The 20203-nt window shown below is 39.6% G+C and overlaps 1 protein-coding gene across 1 annotated transcript in view; it reads left to right on the top strand.

Moving 5' to 3' along the window:
* Positions 1-20203, top strand: part of LOC128858204 (protein sidekick) — a 102842-nt gene that overhangs the window by 71056 nt on the left and 11583 nt on the right. Inside the window, exons 8-11 of the mRNA XM_054094272.1 lie at positions 9932-10129; positions 14982-16485; positions 16738-18458; positions 18526-18804. Coding sequence (XP_053950247.1) covers positions 9932-10129; positions 14982-16485; positions 16738-18458; positions 18526-18804 — 3702 coding nt within the window. The remainder of the gene's footprint in view (positions 1-9931; positions 10130-14981; positions 16486-16737; positions 18459-18525; positions 18805-20203) is intronic.

Below are 20203 nucleotides of genomic sequence, written 5' to 3'. Positions count from 1 at the left end.
ATGCCCATCAAAAGTGTAAATTAACAAAAGAAAAATGTTCTTAATGAAATTTCCACATTACGTACATATGAATGTATTTCTCATAAATACAAAGAGTTCTTCCAATTTACCTAAAAAAACTTTAAAGTTTTTAAATTTTTCGTTTTGCCAAGATAATAAAACTAAGTTGCACAGGCTTTTTTGAAATTCAGCAACAATAGTAAGGAAATGAGGAAATAATTTTAATACCAGCAGGAACTTTCATTACTCTCCACTACCTGTCTTTCCATTTGCGTAGTATACAAACTTTTTAAATTGCAGCCTAACATACAATACTTTTCCCTACTTAGATTACTATATACAGGGTGCGCCATCTTAATCTTAATTTTCATTTCCTTTTTTAAATTGTGGGATTTAAGTTTACTTACTGCGGGGGCATAATATTTGGAATCAACTTCACTATCGATTTTTCTTAGCTCCCAGATCACCAAAAAAAATTTTAGTAGTCACTTTGAAGTTTTTCGGACATCACAAAAATTTAAATCTTATCTCCAAGTTGTTCTTCTTCTTAATTGGCGCAATAACCGCTTACGCGATTTTGGCCGAGCTTAACAAAGCGCGCCAGTCGTTTCTTTCGCGTGCTAACCGGCGCCAGTTGGACACACCAAGTGAAGCCAAGTCCTCCACCTCATCTTTCCAGGGCCTTCTTCCTCTGATACCACCAGCTGATACCGAAACGAATACTTTGCGAGCCGGAGCGTTTGTATGACTCATCGTTCCATCGCCTGCGATATTCGCCGTTGCCAACGTGCAAAGGTCCAAAAATCTTGCGCAGAATCTTTCTCTCAAACACTCCAAGCGGCGCTTCATCGGATGTTGTCATCGTCTACGCTTCTGCGCCATACGTTAGGACGGGCATGATGAGCCCGTAGAGTGTTAGTTTTGTTCGTCGAGAGAGGACTTTACTACTCATTTGCCTACTTAGTCCAAAGTAGCACTTGTTGCCAAAAGAGATTCTATCTCCAAGCTGTGCAAAGTAATTACAATACACTGTTGGGGAACGTAAACATGTTTAAAAGGAAAAAAACCGATTGAGACCGAAATTAAAAAAAAGATTGAAAAACGTGATTAACCAACTAAAAAACAAACTGTTTTTAGAAACACCGATTTTTTCGAACGTTCATAATTTGAAGGTTTTGCTTCAAAATCTTCCACTGTTATTTGGCATCAGGATTTCCGATAGCACTTTCCCTAACAGCTTAAATGTGTTCATTTTAGGAACGCGGACTTGGTAATGCGTGTTGGTAGTGATCTGCTACAGACTCGTTTTCGAAGAAATTTGATGCAAAATTACGAATTAAGGTGACAGCCTTAACACAATAATTATTTTCTTTCGATGTGTACAGATGGGCGAAAGACACCGTAATTTCGCCTATACAATGTTTGAGAAAAAAGCACACTCAGAAAGCAATTGAAATGAAAAATTTAGTATTTTAAATAAAAGCTACAATTCATTCTATGTTCATCATATCTATTTAAAAAAATATTTCTAGCTTGACCTTATTTACAAAAATAATAATTAGCTGCTTGTAGTAAAAATTTTTTTTGGACAAAAGTCGTGTTTCATTTATGAGAATTGAAGTTAATAGGACTATGAATAAGTTCGTGCGGTTTTTTTTCGAAATTTGAAACTTTATTGACGTAAAATGGTTACAAATTTAATATTCAAAATATTGTCCATCGCTTACTACTACTTTTTCCCATCTTTCTGGCAATTCACGGATTCCCCTTGTGAAAAATTCGGTCGGTTTTGCCGCAATCCACGAATCGATCCATTTTTTGACTTCATCGTAATTACGGAAGTGCTGGTCAGCCAGGCCATGTTGCATCGATCGGAAGAGATAGTAATCGGATGGCGCAAGGTCTGGACTATACGGCGGGTGGGGTAGGACATCCCATTTGAGCGTTTCTAAGTATGTTTTGACCACTTGTGCAACATGTAGCCGAGCATTGTCATGTTGCAAAATAACTTTGTCGTGTCTATCGGCGTATTGCGGCCGTTTTTCTCGCAGTGCTCGGCTCAAACGCATCAATTGTCGTCGGTAGACATCCCCCGTAATCGTTTCATTCGGTTTCAGTAGCTCATAATACACAACACCCAGCTGGTCCCACCAGATACACAGCATAACCTTCAGTCACAATTCGATGCAAAAAACCCTTTCTTTTGTGCCGTTGAAGCAGTTGTTCGCATGCCATAAAACGGCGTTCAACGTCTCTTGGCTTCAATTCATACGGCACCCAATGGCCTACCTTTCGGATCATTCCCATGGCTTTTAAACGTTTGGAAATGGTTGATTGATCAACTCCCAAAGTTTTTGCAACCTCTTCTTGCGTTTGAGCCGGATCTTGATCGAGCAATTCCTCCAATTCGGTATCCATGAACTTTGGCGGCGCACCCTCGCGTTCTTCGTCTTCCAAGCCAAAATCACCACTTTTAAAGCGTGCAAACCACTTCTGGCACGTTCGCTCAGATAGAGCATGCTCACCATAAACTTCCACCAAGATACGATGACTTTCGGCTGCTTTTTTCTTCATATTAAAATAATGAAGAAGAATTCCCCGCAAAAACACATTATTTGGCACGAAATTCGACATTTTCAAGTGTGGTAAAAATATTGTTGTTTACGCTTCAAATAAAAAACTTATACTGACGTTTGTGCCTTACGACAGTAGCTCTCCAATGAATGTTTGGAAATGTGGATCGATGGAATAATAATCAAGTTACGCCATCTGTTGTAAAACCGCACGAACTTATAAATAGACCTATTATTTTATTAAACTGTATGTTCGCCATTATTTTTTATAACATCTTGTAAACTTTTGTGCATCGAATGCACCAGCTTTTTTACCATTCATCCAGAAGTGTTTATATTTTTTCTAAGTACAAAAAAAAGTACAAGATCCACCAGAGAGCAATTTTCGCTGTTTGCTTGGGATCATTGTCACGCTAGAAATAGTAGTAAAATTCTAGCCTAATTTTTTAGAACTTTTCTGCAACTTTTCTTGAAGAATGTTCAGCTATAGTGTCCTTTCTATTATGTCTTCGATAAATACGACCACCCAGCTAGTCAGCCCCTGACTTACACACCCACACCATGACAGCAAACTCGCAGTGTTGAACAGTTGTCTGAATAGTTTTCTCTTGTAGTGCATCGCCTTTCTGCCTCCGGGCCAAAACAAATCCATCCGATTTATAAACACAAAACTTACTCTCATCAGAGAACATTACCTTCTCCCAAAAATCGGCTGTCTTGCTTTTGTGCTCCTTTGCAAAACAAAGTCGCTTCATTTGGTTATTTTTGCTTATCAGGGGATTTCTTCTAGGTTTATCGTAAATACGGCAAAGTTTGAAATATTTTCTTAACAGAAATAAACGTTGAATGAATTCTAAGTACTAAATTTTTCAAATATTAGGCGCCTTCTATACGCCAAGCGTTAGCGAGTTGCGAAGATAAATAAACATATATTGGCAGCACTGGAAAAAGCAGCCAAAATTCACATTTGTTTACAAGCACTTAATGAATATTAGTAAAACCGCATTCATACAGGTCAACTTTTGTTGCTTCAACTCGTTACTTGTGATGCTTCTGCTCTGTCATCACTCTTTGTGTTCTCATGCAAAGTTAAAGCAACAAAAATTTCCTTGCAAGAACGCAGCTTAATGAAATTTGCCAAATACCAAAAAAGAGCGAGAGAAATAAATGCACAAAAACTTTGTTTTTGTTTTCTCATGCAAATGTTTCATCAAGGGAGCAGAGCCCAAACATAGCGAGCAGACAAGTGATGAGGCGCTTATTGTACAGGGCATTTAACGGTGACTTTTGTTCGACTATATATAACTATATATGATTTAACACTAAACCCACCGATACTTTATGTATTCCTATTTCTACCAAAGTGGGTTAATGACCCGTCTTTAAAATGTTATATGCATTGTTTTTGTTGTTGTTGTTGAGGTGGCTGAACATTTCTTAGCTGAAATGCTCCTAATTAGTGACCAGCACCGTTTTAATACCACTATCTCGTGAAATGATGAGTTGTTTTTTTTTTTTTTTTTTTTTTTTTTTTTTTTTGTTGTTTCCAAGTCAGATCCATTTAGTGAGGTCCAAGTATAGGAGCAAATCCTTTATCTCGATGGCTGAGATCTCCTTAATTTGCTGTAGGAAAGGCTTACCGAAGGATCGGAGTCGTGCCCTGGCTAGTCCCGGACATTCACATAAATAGTGGAACAGACTTTTCTTCGCCCCTTCCGCTTGACAGCTTCTACAGATAGGATTGAAGGGTAGATTAAGTCTAGCTGCATGATCCCCTACTTTCCAATGTCCTGTAAGGGTTGCAGTGATCCGTGAAATGTTTGGCCGAGAACATCCTAACAGGTCATTCGTCCTTTGGATTTTATATGACGGCCATGTGTTTTTTGTTGTGATACATGTAGGTATTTGCTTCCATCTTCTTTCGGCTAAAGCATGATAGTGTGAAGCAATAGATGCTTTTAGTGTGTTCAGTGGGGTGGAAACTGCCACCGCCTCTGCTATGTCTAGTGTTGAGCCCTTTCTTGCTAGCTCATCCGCTATCTCATTGCCTCGTATGTTCCTATGACCGGGAACCCATATCAGGGTAATTTCAAGCCTGTGGCTGAGCAGTTTCAGCTCCTCTCTACACTGTAGGACCAGTTTGGATGAAATGTAGTTGGAGTCTAAGGCCTTAATAGCTGCTTGACTGTCTGAGAAGATAGCTACTCTTGCACCAACTACCTTGTAGAGTTCTAGGGATTTGCATGCTTCTCTGATCGCTAAAAGTTCTGCCTGGAACACGGTGGCATAATCAGGAAGACGAATTGATTGAGATAGGTTGAGTGGCCCCGAATGGAAGCCAGCTCCCACACCACAGTTCATCTTAGAACCATCGGTATAAATTTCGATATCGTGTCTTCCAATCACCTCTCCTTTGCTCCACTCGGCTCTCGGTGGAAAGCGTACCGTAAAGCCTTTCTTGAAGTTAAGGTCGGGGACTGTGTAGTCTGATCCGTTTTTGAGCAGCGGGGGTCCCTGTAGGAGGATCTTGCTGTGACCGTACGGCCTTGTTGTCCAGCTTCCTATGTCTCTGAGTCTCACCGCGCTGCAAGTAGCTATTGTTTTAATGTGTAAATCTAATGGCAATAGATGTGTTAGTACATTGAGCGCTTCAGTAGGACTGGTGCTAAGCGCTCCTGTAGTTAGGATACACGCTGTTCTTTGTATCTTGTTCAGCTTAGTTTTGTTGTATTTCCTTTCTGTTGCAGGCCACCAAACTAGTGCCGCATATGTTAGTATTGGCCTTACAATGGCTGTATAGGACCAGTTGGATAATTTTGGTTGGAGACCCCATTTTTTTCCCAACATTCTCTTACATGTGTAAAGTGCTATGTTCGCTTTCTTTACCCTGTACTCTACGTTGGACTTCCAGCTGAGTTTGGGGTCCAGGATAACCCCTAGGTATTTGGCCTGTTTGGTTAGCGTTAGCCTCCAGCCAAGGAATCGTCGTTTCTCGAGTGTTCCACAGCATGGCTGGGAATATCCCATCTGGACCGGCTGCCTTATATGGTTCAAAGTTTTTTTATCGCCCATATCTTGGGATACGATGTGGTTGATTATAATGGGTGATAGTTTGGATGTTTGAACACTGTCAGTATTGTTCTCAATATATTCTGTGTTGCCTGGGAAGTGTGTATTTACCAGATGTTCTAGTGTGTCGGCTGATGATTTTGTCCACTCTCCGTTGTCTTTCTTCAAGTAGGAAGGGCAGGAGTGTTCCTTGGATAGAAGCTTGCCTAGTCTGGCCGTATCTTTGGTCGATTCTATGGAACTACAAAAATCTCTCCAAGCCTCTGTCCGAGCCTCTTTGATTGCTTTCTTGTATTCCCTAAGGCAGTCTTTGTAGGGTTTGAAGTATTTGTGTTTGTAGCAGATATTGAAGATTTCTCTTGTAATTTTCCTGAGTTTACTTAGATCTTCATTCCACCAGGTAGGATAGGTTGTTTTGCCATATGTGGCGGGACATGAGGCTTCAAGTCCTTTCGTCAGGGAAGTTTCGAAAGCTCTTACTTTCTCATCTAGGTCTTCCCTTGACGTTATGGTTCTATTTAAGTTTTGAAGTTTAGACTGGGTCACTCTACGGAATGTATGCCAGTTTGTTCTTCTGGGATTTCTATATGGGAGGGGTTTCTCAAGCTTAAGATTGATATCGAAGAGGATCCAGCTGTGGTCTGAAAAAGATCTCTTGTCGGATACCCTCCAATTTGTGACTATTTGGGAATTATTATTTGTGCATAGGGTAATGTCTAAGACCTCTTCCCAGCCTGGAAAATTTAACGAGCTCGGAAAAGTGAAGGTTGGGGTGGTCCCTACATTACATATGTCTAGGTTGGTGTTTAATAGGAATTCGAAAAGTGACTCACCTCTTTCATTCGTCTCTGAACTGCCCCAAAGCTCGTTTCTTGCGTTTGCGTCGCAGCCCATCAATAGTTTGTCCGTGCTGTTCAATGTTGACAGGAATCGAGCCACTTCGTCTGGCGGCGCCGGTTTCTCATGTGGCATATACACCGATGTCAGGTATATCGCCGATTTCTGCAGCTCCACTTTCACCACCGTAAAATCGGAAGTGCTAAAATTAGAACACAGAAAAGCTTTTAAGTGTTTTTTAGTGATTATGCATGACCGTGGCTTACCGTCTGCTTTGTTGTAGAATATGTTGATGCTCTTGTTGTTTTGGAACCCCTTAATCTCGTTGTCTCTGACCCAGGGCTCCTGTATGAAACCGATGTCGATGTCCCTTCCCTGAGGAAGACATCCAAGTTCTCTGTAGCACATTTCGAGCGCTGCAGATTCACCTGTATGGCTCTAGGCATCGGATTTATTGTCGTCTTCAGCTAGGTCGAGCTTTTCTAGTCTTTCTAGCTGTATGTTGTTGTCTGCCTCATCTGGGTCTTCCTCATTTTCATTGCTGTCTGCTTTGAAAATTTTCAGTTTGGCCTTTCTTAGACCAAACCGCATTTTGTTGTCGTGTTGTTTTAGTATTGGCAGGCACTCATCGTTAATCTGCAGAACGAATGACATGCTGCTCTTTTGCGGTTTTTCTGCCTTCACGATTGCCTAGTCGTCCATCGGCACCGCAGGGTTGTGTGACTTCAGGTACTTCAGCACTTCTGCACCGCTCAAGTCCATCACCGGCAGCCAAATGCGAGCGCGATGAGGGCAGGGGATGTCCTTGGCCGGAATAAGCTTAAGTTTTAAGCCTTCCAGTGTGCTGCTGATCTCAGCAACACACCTTTCTAGGACAACCCTTGACCAGTCGTCGTCGCACTTGATAACCCTACAGCCGCGAAGTACTCCTGCAGAATCGAAGGAAGGGAGAGTTCCGCCCTGTGCTCCAACCACATGCTTGTCTAACACGAGCTTGGACAGTTTGGCCTCCACTTGCCCCCACTTCTGCAGGACCACTTTGCCGCTGTTTGTGGTCTCGTCGATCAGTGCATATAGGAGGTTATCCTTAACCACCTCACTGAACGGTCGTTGCTTTGTTTCTTCGATGCTGCTGGACACCTTAGGTCTCTTCGGTGCCTGGTCGATCACGTCCTGTGACCTGTTCCTTTTCATCGCATCGCCTTTTTTCTTGTTGTCCTCCTTGGGTTTGTTGGATAAGAAGTCTTCGTACTCCTTAACCACCTGCTGGTATTTTAGTTTGTCGGCCGCGTCGCGCTCGTCAGTCGCTCCAGCGAGTTCATTTTTGGCAATCTTGCTTAGAACGAACCTCGCCTTCGTGTAGCGAGACTTCATGAGGGCACCCTCGGATTTGTGTTTTCTAGCGGCCTGACTCTCTCTCTGAGTGCCGTCCGCCGCCTTTTCCGAGGTTTGTGGTAGAACTTTTTGTTGTTGTTGTTGCTTGCTTAGTAAGGGTGTGCTATGGCTGGTACTTCCCTTACTCTTTGCTGACTCAGCCGTATCTTGACTAGAGGCCAGCAGGGTATCCTCCTCGGAGGATGGTATTGTGTCGCAGCGCGGCACCAATTTTTTGTTCTGTTCGTTTTTTTGTGTGTTCATATCATCTGTTTCTTACGGTTGCTTCGCCTGACTACGTCAAGCTCCACAACCCACGAGTATTTAGGGGAAGTAATGGGGTCCCCCGCGGCAGCGCCCCTTACCGCGGTAAGGCCACAGTTACTCTCGAAGGCGGCCAGGTATTCGAGAGGGAAACTCCGTTCGCGATGCACATGTTTTAATTCCCTGCACCATTCAGTCCTCGGCACGATTCCAAGCACACCTTGACTTGGGAATGTGTTGGTACGGTACTCTCCGTATAGGTGGTTGGACGAGCATCGCACACGCAGTATCGTGTAAGGGTGTTCGACCAATCCCCATACAGAGCTTCCCTCTTAGTTCATGACAGGTTAAATTCCTAAAAGGAGTTTAGCCTTCATTTAAGCCCCATCCCCGCGGCAAGGAGACCAACCACGATGAGGGGGTATATGCATTACTAAGATCACATATATTTCTAGGTAAAACAATTAGCAAGAGAGGAGTAAATCTTGAAAAATACATTCGATATATTTTTTAATAAAAGTCGTGAAGGCAAACGGTGATTTAATAATGTTATTTCCAAGAAAAGTTTAAAATGGGTCATTTGACTCGTCATGGTAGGTTTAGTGTTAAAGTGTACGCAATCGGCCTTTCAAAACCGTACTTGATTACGCCAATCGTTTGGGAATTGTTAGATGAGATAGTGCACCCTGTATTTATATAGAAAATGTATTAGTGCAATAAACCAAAAATTGGAAGCAAAATACAGGCCAATTAAAATCAAACTTTTCATTATTCAGCATTTTGCACTTTAAACAAGAACTCATAACACACATACATACACGTACATGAAAAAAAAATACATGAGCATTTTATGCGTGTATGACTTAGCCGTAAGCAACCATTTGTCTGATTTGTTCGGAGAAGGAATCTCATATATTTTCCAAAAGTTGCAGTTGCCACAGTAAAATGCTTCGTTTTTAATTTTCATTTTCAATTATACCAATGCAAGTACAACATAAAGCAGCAGGTACATGTGAAACAGCAATTTGTGGAAAAGTTCTGAGGATTGTTCATTAAATAATATAAACGTGTGCAATATTCCTTTTACACAAACAACAAGAAAATACAAAATTTTCACAAACCAAAACTATGTTTTTATTTTCTCTCTTTCTTTTGCACAAACAAAACATACTTACACCACTGCATACACACGCGCGTACTCTGGCACGCGCAACCACGACAATGCATTTCTACTTTCGAATCGCCTATAAACTCTACTGTATGGACATATACACACACAAATCTGTCATCTGCGTGCCTCTGCTGCCATTGGTTTTCTGGGTCAAAAATGCATTTTACCAAATAAAATATACCTTCTCTATCCTTGCAACCGTTTTGACTTTGATTCTTAACACCGTCCTACCACTTACCTGTACACACACACACACATACTTGTGTGTACTCACAATGAAATTTATGATTTTTCAATTGGACTCAAAATGTTTACATGCAAACCCGTTACATATTTTTCATATTTTTCAAACCATCACTTCACTGCGTTATCATTTGTAAAAATATATTGGCACATTTCAAATTTTTTTATATATAATTAATTTTCTTTGGGGTTTGGTTTTTTTAACTTTTACACAAAATTGTATAATTTCTATTCCACAATACTAATACCTCTTTATATCCAAACAACAATCCTTTTTCTTTCAACACATTTCTTTCTTCCTTTCTTCTTTCGCACACCGCTCGGTCTATTTCTTTCTTTCTGCCACACCTGTCATTTTCTCGCTCGCTCTATCTCGTCTTTAAATCATTAACAATCACAGAAAAATTCGTAGGTCCAGTTCCTGAACCTTTACTCAATTGGGTGACGGAACTGAGCAACGTCTCGGCGGAACACCGTTGGACCCTGTTGAAGAACCTCAAAGCGGCTACAGTATACCAGTTTCGAGTGAGTGCTGTGAATCGTGTTGGTGAGGGATCACCATCAGAACCGAGCAATATTGTAGAACTACCACAAGAAGGTGAGTTTGTATACTACACTTATAAATAGTAAATAAAAAGAATTAGAAATTTTTGATATTTAAAATATGTACATACATATGTACATATATATATATATATATATATATTTGTTTTTTAATCACTCGTATTGATTTTTATAATTTTTCCTAAGTTTTTCCGAAGGATTAAATTTAGATTGAATAATACACATATATATGTATAAATTAATCACCAATTACCCATTTCTCCAAATTTTTGGCAGTATTGTGTTACTACATACACATAATGCATAAAATATAATTTGCATAAAAACAAAATTTTTTGATTTTAGTTTTTGTAGTCTATATATTTATCAACGTCAATATTTTTCTTTAAAAATGGCGGCAAGCAATTAAATTACAGTCTGTCACATAAGAGTAGTCATGTAGTCATCAATGGGTGTACTGCAATTCTTTTTCATGCAAAGGGAAATACTTTCGTTGATGTTTTTGTTCTAAAGGGTTTTTCAATTGGCGCGAGTCGATTTTGGCGCCCTGTGGCAGCCATTTTGTTTTGGTGACATCTGTCAAATCTTTTGTTTATTATTCAGTTGTTTATGCCAAATCATCATGGCAAGTTACACGATTGAACAGCACGTTCAAATGATAAAACTTTATTATCAAAATGAGTGTTCAATAACGCAAACGTTGACGACATATGGTTCCAGCAGGACGGCGCTACGTGCCACACAGTAAACGCCATTTTATTCCATTTCAACATCTACCCGCCCTTATTGAAAACCCCTTTATAGCTGTGTGTTCGATTAACAGCTATGTTAGCTAAGACTAAAAGCTGTGTCAGTCAAGATTTAGATAAAACTTTACGTAACTTAGGCCAAGCTATCATGCCAGCTATACGTGTCTCTTGTTAGCCAAAACTCAACTTAACTTAGAAAACTTAGAGCGTTGTAGATTTTAGATTCCTAAGTCAATTTTCGAAGTGCAAAGAGAGTCGTGAGATAATCATGCTACCACATAATTTCTTCACCTATTATTAATAAGACGCCTGAAAATATGCCATACATATTGATTTTCCTTGCAAATATAAAACATGTGGCAACGCTTCAAAGCGCAAATAAAGAAAAGCAAGCAAATAAGCAAAATATTGTAAACATGGGCAATGAAAATATCGCTGGTAGAATCGTTATGATGTGCTAAGTAACGACTCTGAGTTTAAACGAAAACTAAGTTAAGTCTAATGCTACGCACGCTCACCGACGTAAACGCAGGATCGGGTCAGCTGTTGCGATAAAACTAATGAGAGCCCTATATAAATGAAAAATTACAACGCTTCCGGATTGTAGTTTCGTAGATTTTATCGGAGGATTTTAGAATATTTCGTAAAATCCTGTCAGCTGATTACTCTCTCACCACACAGTGTTGCCAAACAGTACATTTCGAAATCATTTACAAATTAACTTAGAAAAATTATGATTTTTATTAAAATAACTTAAAAACAATGTTGGATAATGGTAATTATAGATAAATGAACTATTTGCATTTGGTGGTTTTTGACTTTGGTTTATTAAACAATGAAAAATTTTAACTTATAACGCGGATGTGTGAAAAAGTGTGTATATCAATAGCGACATTGTGTCAATACAACTAAACACAAAAGCACACAAACCGATGTATTGTGTAAATATGTAACTATAAGAACGCAGTTGTTTCCCACGGGATAAGTTTTGCTCAATTTTCTATTCTCTACGGGCTGTGGTGGGGGACTGCGATACGTCAGTCATTGACTAACAGAGCTCTAAGGCAGATTCGGCAATTTGTGAGCTTCTTGCGCTTTAGGATAGTTTTTTTTCACATTCCAAGAAACTCAAAATGTGGCAAACGGCTACTGCCGAGCATTTTCGTAAAAAAACAAAAATAGTGAAAGTCTAGTGCTTATGTTGTCCTATTTTCCCCCGAACGCTATTTTCCACTTCATGGAAATGACACAAGGAGAGCTTTCGCTGTCGTCTGGAACCACTGCTTCACTCAGTTTCGATCAAGGCGAATTCATTAAAGGTGGTGGCACTAGTCCAGCTACAACGTTTTTTACATTAGGATTTCAAAACATATTAAAGTAAAAAAGAAAAAGCAAAGGTCAAACTACGTTGAACGGCTGACGTACGGCAATAGTGCGAATGGAACAGCTTTTCGTCATTCTTTTGTGCTGGTAACCTAATGTACACGGCGAAAGAAAATAAACAAATATACTGCCAAGAAAAATAAGCAATCTACTGCTATCACCTTTAATAGATTCGCCTTCATTTTCGATGCGCAGGTACCGCCGAAAGATCTGGTCGCACACCAGAAATGGTCGAAAGAGGCCTCGGCATGATATTCTTTGATTGGCAACTAAACATCTCGTGAATTTTTAGGGTGCAGAATGAGCACACCGAATATCGAAGCCGAAATCCCAACGACCAAAGTCAAGGATACAGATTTTTTTTATGCACGAGGTATTATACAATTTCATTACCTAAACAGGATTAAAACCACTGACGCATATTATGCGAAGCTGTTTGATCGATTCAAATACAGCAGCATTTGGCTAAGGAAAAGTTATCGTTCACCAGAACACTTGCAATACATTGGCAACAAGTCCGCAATCGCACTGGGAAAATTGATTTAATCAAATTACGAAATGCTGTTTTGCTTTTTCCAGCATATTCATCAGACTAAGCACTCTTCAACTTATCAGCAACCTGTTTCATAACTTGAAGGAATGGTTCGGCGTTGAAATAGAGTTTAATGTACATAGAAAACAGATGTCTATTTTGATGGCCTCGATAAATTAGCGTATTTGGAAGGGATCAGTAAATTAGAGTAACGTTAGATGAAATGTGTTAGGCTAAAATTAGAGGTTGCTGAAAAATTTCAGAAATGCTTTTTATGAACAAGTGGGTAAATGAAGGGCATAGGTTTATAAGAACGATGACTTCTAAAAATAGTTCTGACTCATAGTTCAAATGATCCGCCAATAACTTTGCGAGAAGTTGTGCATTTTGCGTTAAGTAACGCGTTCTTTCAAACAGCCATTGTTGAGTGAATATTCATTCCATTGCACATTTTTAGACTCGAATCAAGTTGAAGTTTCGTGAAGTGGGTCATGAAATGTGCAGTAACAGTGCCGAGAATTTTTTTAGTTCTGTAGAGAACTAGGAGTCGAAATTGTGGAGAGCAACATCGAAGATGACAGGAAATACTCGTTTCTTATAGAGACATTACTACATATACCATATATGACTATTTTTGCAATAAAATTTCAGTATCGATAAGTCAATATATTGGGTACATACCGTATATTATACTCATATGTAAGATTTTTTTTTATTTTTTTGTCTACGACTACGTGCTTATGTGACATACCGTACGAGTACTGATTCTATAAAAAATATTGTTTTAAAGTTTTTATAAAAGTTGTTTTAAAAATTAGTTAGTTTTTTTAACTTTTCAAATTTAGATTTTTAGAATTTTTTTTTGTCTAAGCAAAATATCGAATTACTTTGTAAAACCTACTACTTTTCTAAGCCGGTCAAATTAATGAATTCATTTGAAATACTCAAGCAAATGCTCAAGAACAATTGAGCTATTTGTTATTTGAAAATCTTATGGAAGCAAAAAAAAAGGAAAAAAGGCAACGATGCCATTTTTCCTTTGAGTAATAATGAAGCCTACAGAGGGCGAATATATTAAAGGTGGTGACACTAGATCAACAACAACGTTTTGTAAATAAAAGTGCTGCTACAAAAGAAAGTAATGTAGTGTAAAATAGAATGGCATTTTGTGCTGGCATCTTAATTTACAAGAAGAAAGAAACAAAACAAATCAGTGGGTCTACTGCTCTCACCTGTAATAGATTGGTCTTAAGCACACATATATTTTTGTTTAAAACCTGGACTGTCTTGTGCTCTTTAAAAAGAAATAGTAGTTATAAATGTGGCAAAGTTATTAAGAACTGAGTACCACATAAGAAAATTTTACACAACCAGCTTTTCTTGGGCATTTTTCGAGTTTCTTTAACACATATGGCATATCAGTTGGTATTTGAGCGACCAACTAGGCACAAAAGTTTATCATATTGAAACTAGAAAATAAGAAACATTTTAGTTCACATAAAACTTTGCTGTCAATTTCAGACCATTGCAAGCGTGAACTAAATTAAAATATTGTTTAATTTAAATACTATAATTGTGCTCAATCTTAAGAATTATCTATATAACTATGAAATTTTGATTAAAATTTGATGGTATAATGCTTATATAGAGAACACTGTAGACCTCGGCGCACAAAAGCTTTAGTTTGTGTACTTACAAAAATTTCTTTGAACATCCTTTAAATCTTCAGCACTAAATAATTTTTTTTTTTTTTTGACGAAGAAAGTATAATATTTATAATTGATTTAATGAAAATTTGATATTGAAAACATGCTGCAAGTTTTTATTTGCTCCAAAATATTTTTAGCGGTGGAGATTAAGCAATAAAGAATTTGAAATATCCTCGCTTCATTTTTCAATGTCTTACTTATTTTTATTTTTTTATTTCATTTGTTAATTTTTTTTAAATACGCTTTTGAAATTAGATTTTCCGTTCGTTGTATTCAGATTAGTGTGATTTAAAAATAACTATTTTCAAAAAATAACGCTAACATTAATGTATTAACGCTATTGTATCCCTCTTTGTCGTTATGCGCCTAAAAAAATACCGGCTGTGTAAAATAATTTGTAGAATTACCGCTTCACCGAGGTACATCAAATAAACCACTTTTAAAATTCATTTTCTCTATGACTTCTATCTTTGTAACGAAACTATTTTACAATACTTTCGCTTCCACTCACAGCGCCATCGGGTACGCCAGTCGGTTTCGTCGGTTCGGCGCGTTCGATGTCGGAAATTATTACCCAGTGGCAGCCACCACTCGAGGAGCACCGTAATGGACAGATACTTGGTTACATACTACGTTATCGGCTTTTTGGCTACAACAATGTACCCTGGACATATCAGAATATAACCAATGAAGCGCAACGGACCTTCCTAATACAAGAGCTCATTACATGGAAGGACTACATCGTACAAATTGCCGCGTACAATAATATGGGTGTTGGTATTTATACAGACGGCGCCAAGATTAAGACTAAGGAGGGTGTGCCCGAAGCGCCACCTACATTTGTTAAAGTTAGCGCAATAAATTCGACATCGGTACTTGTCACTTGGACGCCACCCAATCCGCAGCAAATAAATGGCATAAACCAAGGCTATAAAATTCAAGCCTGGCGCATTGAAATGATTGATGGGGAGGCACGCGATATCGAAGAACGCATGATTACAGTACCGCCAAGTTTACTCGATCCACTGGCAGAACAGAAAGCAATAATGACTGGATTGGATAAGTTTACGGACTACAACATTACCGTACTGTGCTTTACCGATCCCGGCGATGGTGTGCCTAGCTTTAAAGTGCACGTGAAGACGCTGGAAGATGTACCTGATGAGATAATGGCATTGCACTTTGACGATGTATCAGATCGTTCGGTGAAGGTGCTGTGGTCACCACCAAAGAACTCAAACGGCATTCTCACTGGCTACAGCGTGCGCTACCAAGTAAAGGATCGTCCCGATACATTAAAGTCTGTCAATCTCACGGCCGAAGACACCGAACTGACAGTCACACAATTGCAGGCCACAACACACTATTGGTTTGAAATACGCGCCTGGACTAAAGTTGGTGCCGGACCAGCTAAAACGGCCACTATTCAATCGGGTGTGGAACCAGTGTTGCCACACCCACCAACGAATTTAGCACTTTCAAACATTGAAGCCTTCTCTGTCGTACTCCAATTCACACCCGGTTTCGATGGCAACTCATCAATCACAAAATGGAAAGTAGAGGCACAGACTGCGCGCAATATGACTTGGTTTACAGTATGCGAAATATCCGATCCTGACGCGGAAACACTCACTGTCACGGGGCTCATGCCCTTCACGCAGTATCGTTTGCGGCTGAGCGCTACAAATGTGGTGGGTACTTCGCACCCTTCAGAGTCTACTAAGGACTTTCAGACGATACAAGCTCGCCCAATGCATCCACCCTTCAATGTAACAGTGCGTGCGATGAGTGCCACACAACTTCGCGTGCGTTGGATTCCTTTACAGCAAACAGAATGGTTTGGAAATCCACGTGGCTACAATATCACATATCGTCAAGTGGAGAGTGATACCCGTGTGCAAGCTAAGAGCGTCATGATCGATGATCACACTGCCAATTCACATGTTTTGGAGGGACTAGAAGAGTGGACGGTATACGACGTGGTTATGAGTGCTTGCAACGATGTGGGATGTTCAAAGTAAGTAATATTTTTAGATACCACTTGAAACATATTCCAGTAAAGGATTAAAAAACTTCAACTTATATATGCAAAGATTTCTTACGTTGTGAAATGAGCTGTAGTATATTTTAAGAACTATGTATATAAAATGCGCCAAACACATGGCTTCAGTCTTTTGTTGTAGTGTTTCTGTAAAAAAACAGCGCATGTAGTTTTTATGTTTCTTATATATTTCTACATCTATATTTTAAATTATCTTTTCATCCCTAGGCACAGCGCTATAGCTACTGAGCGTACGCGCGAGGCTGTACCATCGTATGGTCCACTTGATGTACAGGCTAATGCCACTTCTTCTACAACCATCGTAGTGCGTTGGGGAGAGGTGCCGAAACAACATCGCAATGGTCAGATCGATGGTTTTAAAGTCTTCTATGCAGCCACAAATCGAGGCGGTCAAGTGTTGCACAAAACTATCTCCAATAATGCCTCCTTCACCACCACACTTACCGAATTGAAAAAGTTCGTCGTCTACCACATACAAGTACTCGCTTTCACACGTCTCGGTGATGGTGCCTTGAGCACACCACCAGTACGAGTGCAAACCTTTGAAGATACACCCGGCGCACCATCAAATGTCAGCTTCCCTGATGTTTCTTTCTCGACGGCGCGCATCATCTGGGACGTGCCCGACGATCCTAATGGCGAAATTCTTGCATATCAGGTTACATATTCGCTAAATGGTAGCGCTAACTTAAACTACAGCCGCGAATTCCCTCCCTCGGACCGTACATACCGCGCGACGCAACTGCTCGCCGAGCGTTATTACATTTTTAGCGTTACAGCACAGACGCGCCTCGGTTGGGGTAAAACCGCTTCGGCACTCGTCTATACAACAAACAATCGCGAACGCCCGCAACCGCCTTCGATGCCACAGATCTCACGCAGCCAAGTGCAAGCACATCAGATTACCTTCAGTTGGACACCAGGACGCGATGGCTTCGCGCCACTGCGCTACTACACCGTGCAAATGCGTGAGAACGATGGTCCTTGGTCGCTATTACCAGAGCGTGTAGATCCTGCACTCACCTCTTACACAGCAACGAATCTAAAACCTTACACGACATATCAATTCCGGATACAAGCTACCAATGATTTGGGACCCTCTGCTTTCAGTCGAGAAAGTATTGTCGTGCGTACATTGCCTGCTGCACCGGCCTCGGGCGTATCCGGTTTGAAAGTGGTGCCCATCACGACCACTTCGGTACGTGTACAATGGTTTGCTTTGGAGACTTCAATGTGGAATGGCGATGCAGCAACTGGTGGCTATCGCATTCTCTATCAACAATTGGCTGACTTCCCAACTGCACTGCAAGCCACGCCCAAGACTGATGTAATGGGTATTAATGTCAATAATGTGGTACTCTCAGATCTCCAACAGGATCGCAATTATGAGATCGTTGTGCTGCCCTTTAACTCACAAGGTCCCGGGCCTGCTTCACCGCCTGTAGCAGTATACGTTGGCGAAGCGGTACCAACCGGTGAACCACGTGCAGTTGATGCTGCGCCCATATCTAGCACAGAAGTGCGTTTGCGCTGGAAGCCGCCTAAGCAAAGCATGCAAAATGGCGATTTGTTGGGCTACAAAATCTTCTATTTGGTCATCGATTCCCCACAAAAGCTCGAAGAGGGACGCAAGTGGGAGGAGGAGATTGAGGTGGTCTCAGCCACAGCCACATCGCATAGTTTAGTATTTTTAGACAAATTTACTGAGTATCGCATACAGCTACTAGCATTTAATCCGGCTGGCGATGGACCGCGCTCGGTACCTATCACTGTTAAAACCTTGCAAGGACTACCGAGTGCGCCACTCAATTTGCGATTTGAAGAGATTACAATGCAAAGCTTGAAGGTGTCTTGGAATCCACCGCGATTTCCTAATGGCGAAATTTTAGGCTACCTGGTCACCTACGAGACCACCGAGGAGAACGAGAGTGAGTTTCTTAGTGAAATTGCAATTTTTTTTTTTAATTCAATCAAAACTAATTAAAATTCTTACAGAATTCAGCAAACAAGTCAAACAAAAAGTATCCGGCACAAGCTTGAAGGTGCAAAATCTCGAGGAGGAAGTCACCTACACATTCACAGTGCGCGCACAAACGATAGAATATGGGCCGGCTGTTAGCGAAAATGTAACGACTGGCCCGCAGGAAGGGTCACCTGTGGCACCACGCGATTTAATACTAACAAAGACCTTAAGCGCCGTAGAAATGCATTGGATCAATGGTCCATCGGGACGTGGTCCAATACTTGGTTATTATATTGAAGCGAAAAAACGAGGTAAGTGGATTTTTTTCCTGTGCTGGGAATTGTTGTGAATTAGTGGAGCTAAGTATGCATGACGACTAGCTCACCGGAGAAATTGATTGGACACAAAATTGGAGAAATATTTAGTTAAAATATTGTATAATAATGTGGAACAGGTCGAATTTGAATATAAATGGGGATAGTGTGTAGACTTCGTTTATCTGCTAACCGGAAAAATATTACATTTTATTTTTTGAATAACAATTAGTTGAAAAAATTACTAATGATTTCCTTTTAATAGCGCGGATAGAATGGAGGATTTTAGATTAAGACATTTGAAAGTAAATCCTTTCCAAACACTCAAATGGAATTAAGAAAGAGTTTAATTTTCTTGCGCAGCTATTTTCTTTAAATTCGATTTATTTTCTTTTTGTGTTTGGTATCTTTAAACAATCATAACTTCTAAAAGCTTTGAGACTCCAACTTGGAGAAAACATAAAAGTTAGTTAAAAAAATATATTTAATGGATTTTCTATTTTTAAGGCGCGCATGGAAGGCTTGAATTAAATTATTTGGAATCACATTTAGAATTAACTTAATTTTCTCGGGAAATTATTTGCTTTAAATTCGATCTTTTTTTTTGTGATTTGGTAATGTATTTTCAAATAGACATAGCTTCGGAAATCTTCGAGACTCCACCTCGAAAAATATCTAATGTAAATTATACTGTTTCAATATGGAAGGAAATTTTTGAATTTAAAAAGTATAGCCTTTTAAAAAAGTATTTTGTGGGAAAAATAAAATTTAAGATAATAAAACTGAAATACTGTCTGGCTTATGGGATTAGGGGTAGTCAGAGGCCCAAAAAAATTATGACTTTCAATCATTTCTTTTTGCTAGTCAATTGCTTAATTTTACAAAAATAAAAACATAGCATTAATACACACATCAAGTTTCGACTTGACTTTAGCTCAATTTCAACAAAAAAATTAATAATTGTAAAAGTTATCGCTGTTTGTTGTGGAGCCCATTTCTCCAGAAGTCCCTTGCGGTGATCATCATAAGCCCTTGGAGATTCATCTGAATTCAATCGGACAAGAGAAATTAGTGGATAATCTTCTGCCTAATCGATGCTTTTTTTTCAAAATTAACAATATGGCGGCCTCAGGAAATATTTTTCGAGAAAAAAACCGATAATTAATTGTTTAAAAACATCGAAATTAAAAAAAAAGTCCTTCGATCAGGCACGAGTTTTTTATGTTTTTCAAAAGCGGTATAAATTTTATTGAAATCTAGAAATCGGTTTTTAAGTTACAGTGATCACCAGTTCAAAAAACATACTTTTGAGTAAAACGCATTTAAAGTTTTGCGAACGCTGCGGAGCGCCCTTTATTAATTGTTGAATAACTCGAAAAGTATTTGTCGTATTCAC

This window comes from Anastrepha ludens, chromosome 3, assembly GCF_028408465.1.
Source record: "Anastrepha ludens isolate Willacy chromosome 3, idAnaLude1.1, whole genome shotgun sequence".
Taxonomy (NCBI): Eukaryota; Metazoa; Arthropoda; class Insecta; order Diptera; family Tephritidae; genus Anastrepha; species Anastrepha ludens.
The sequence above is the reverse complement of the archived record's forward strand: the minus strand, read 5'-3'. Positions and strand labels throughout refer to the sequence as shown.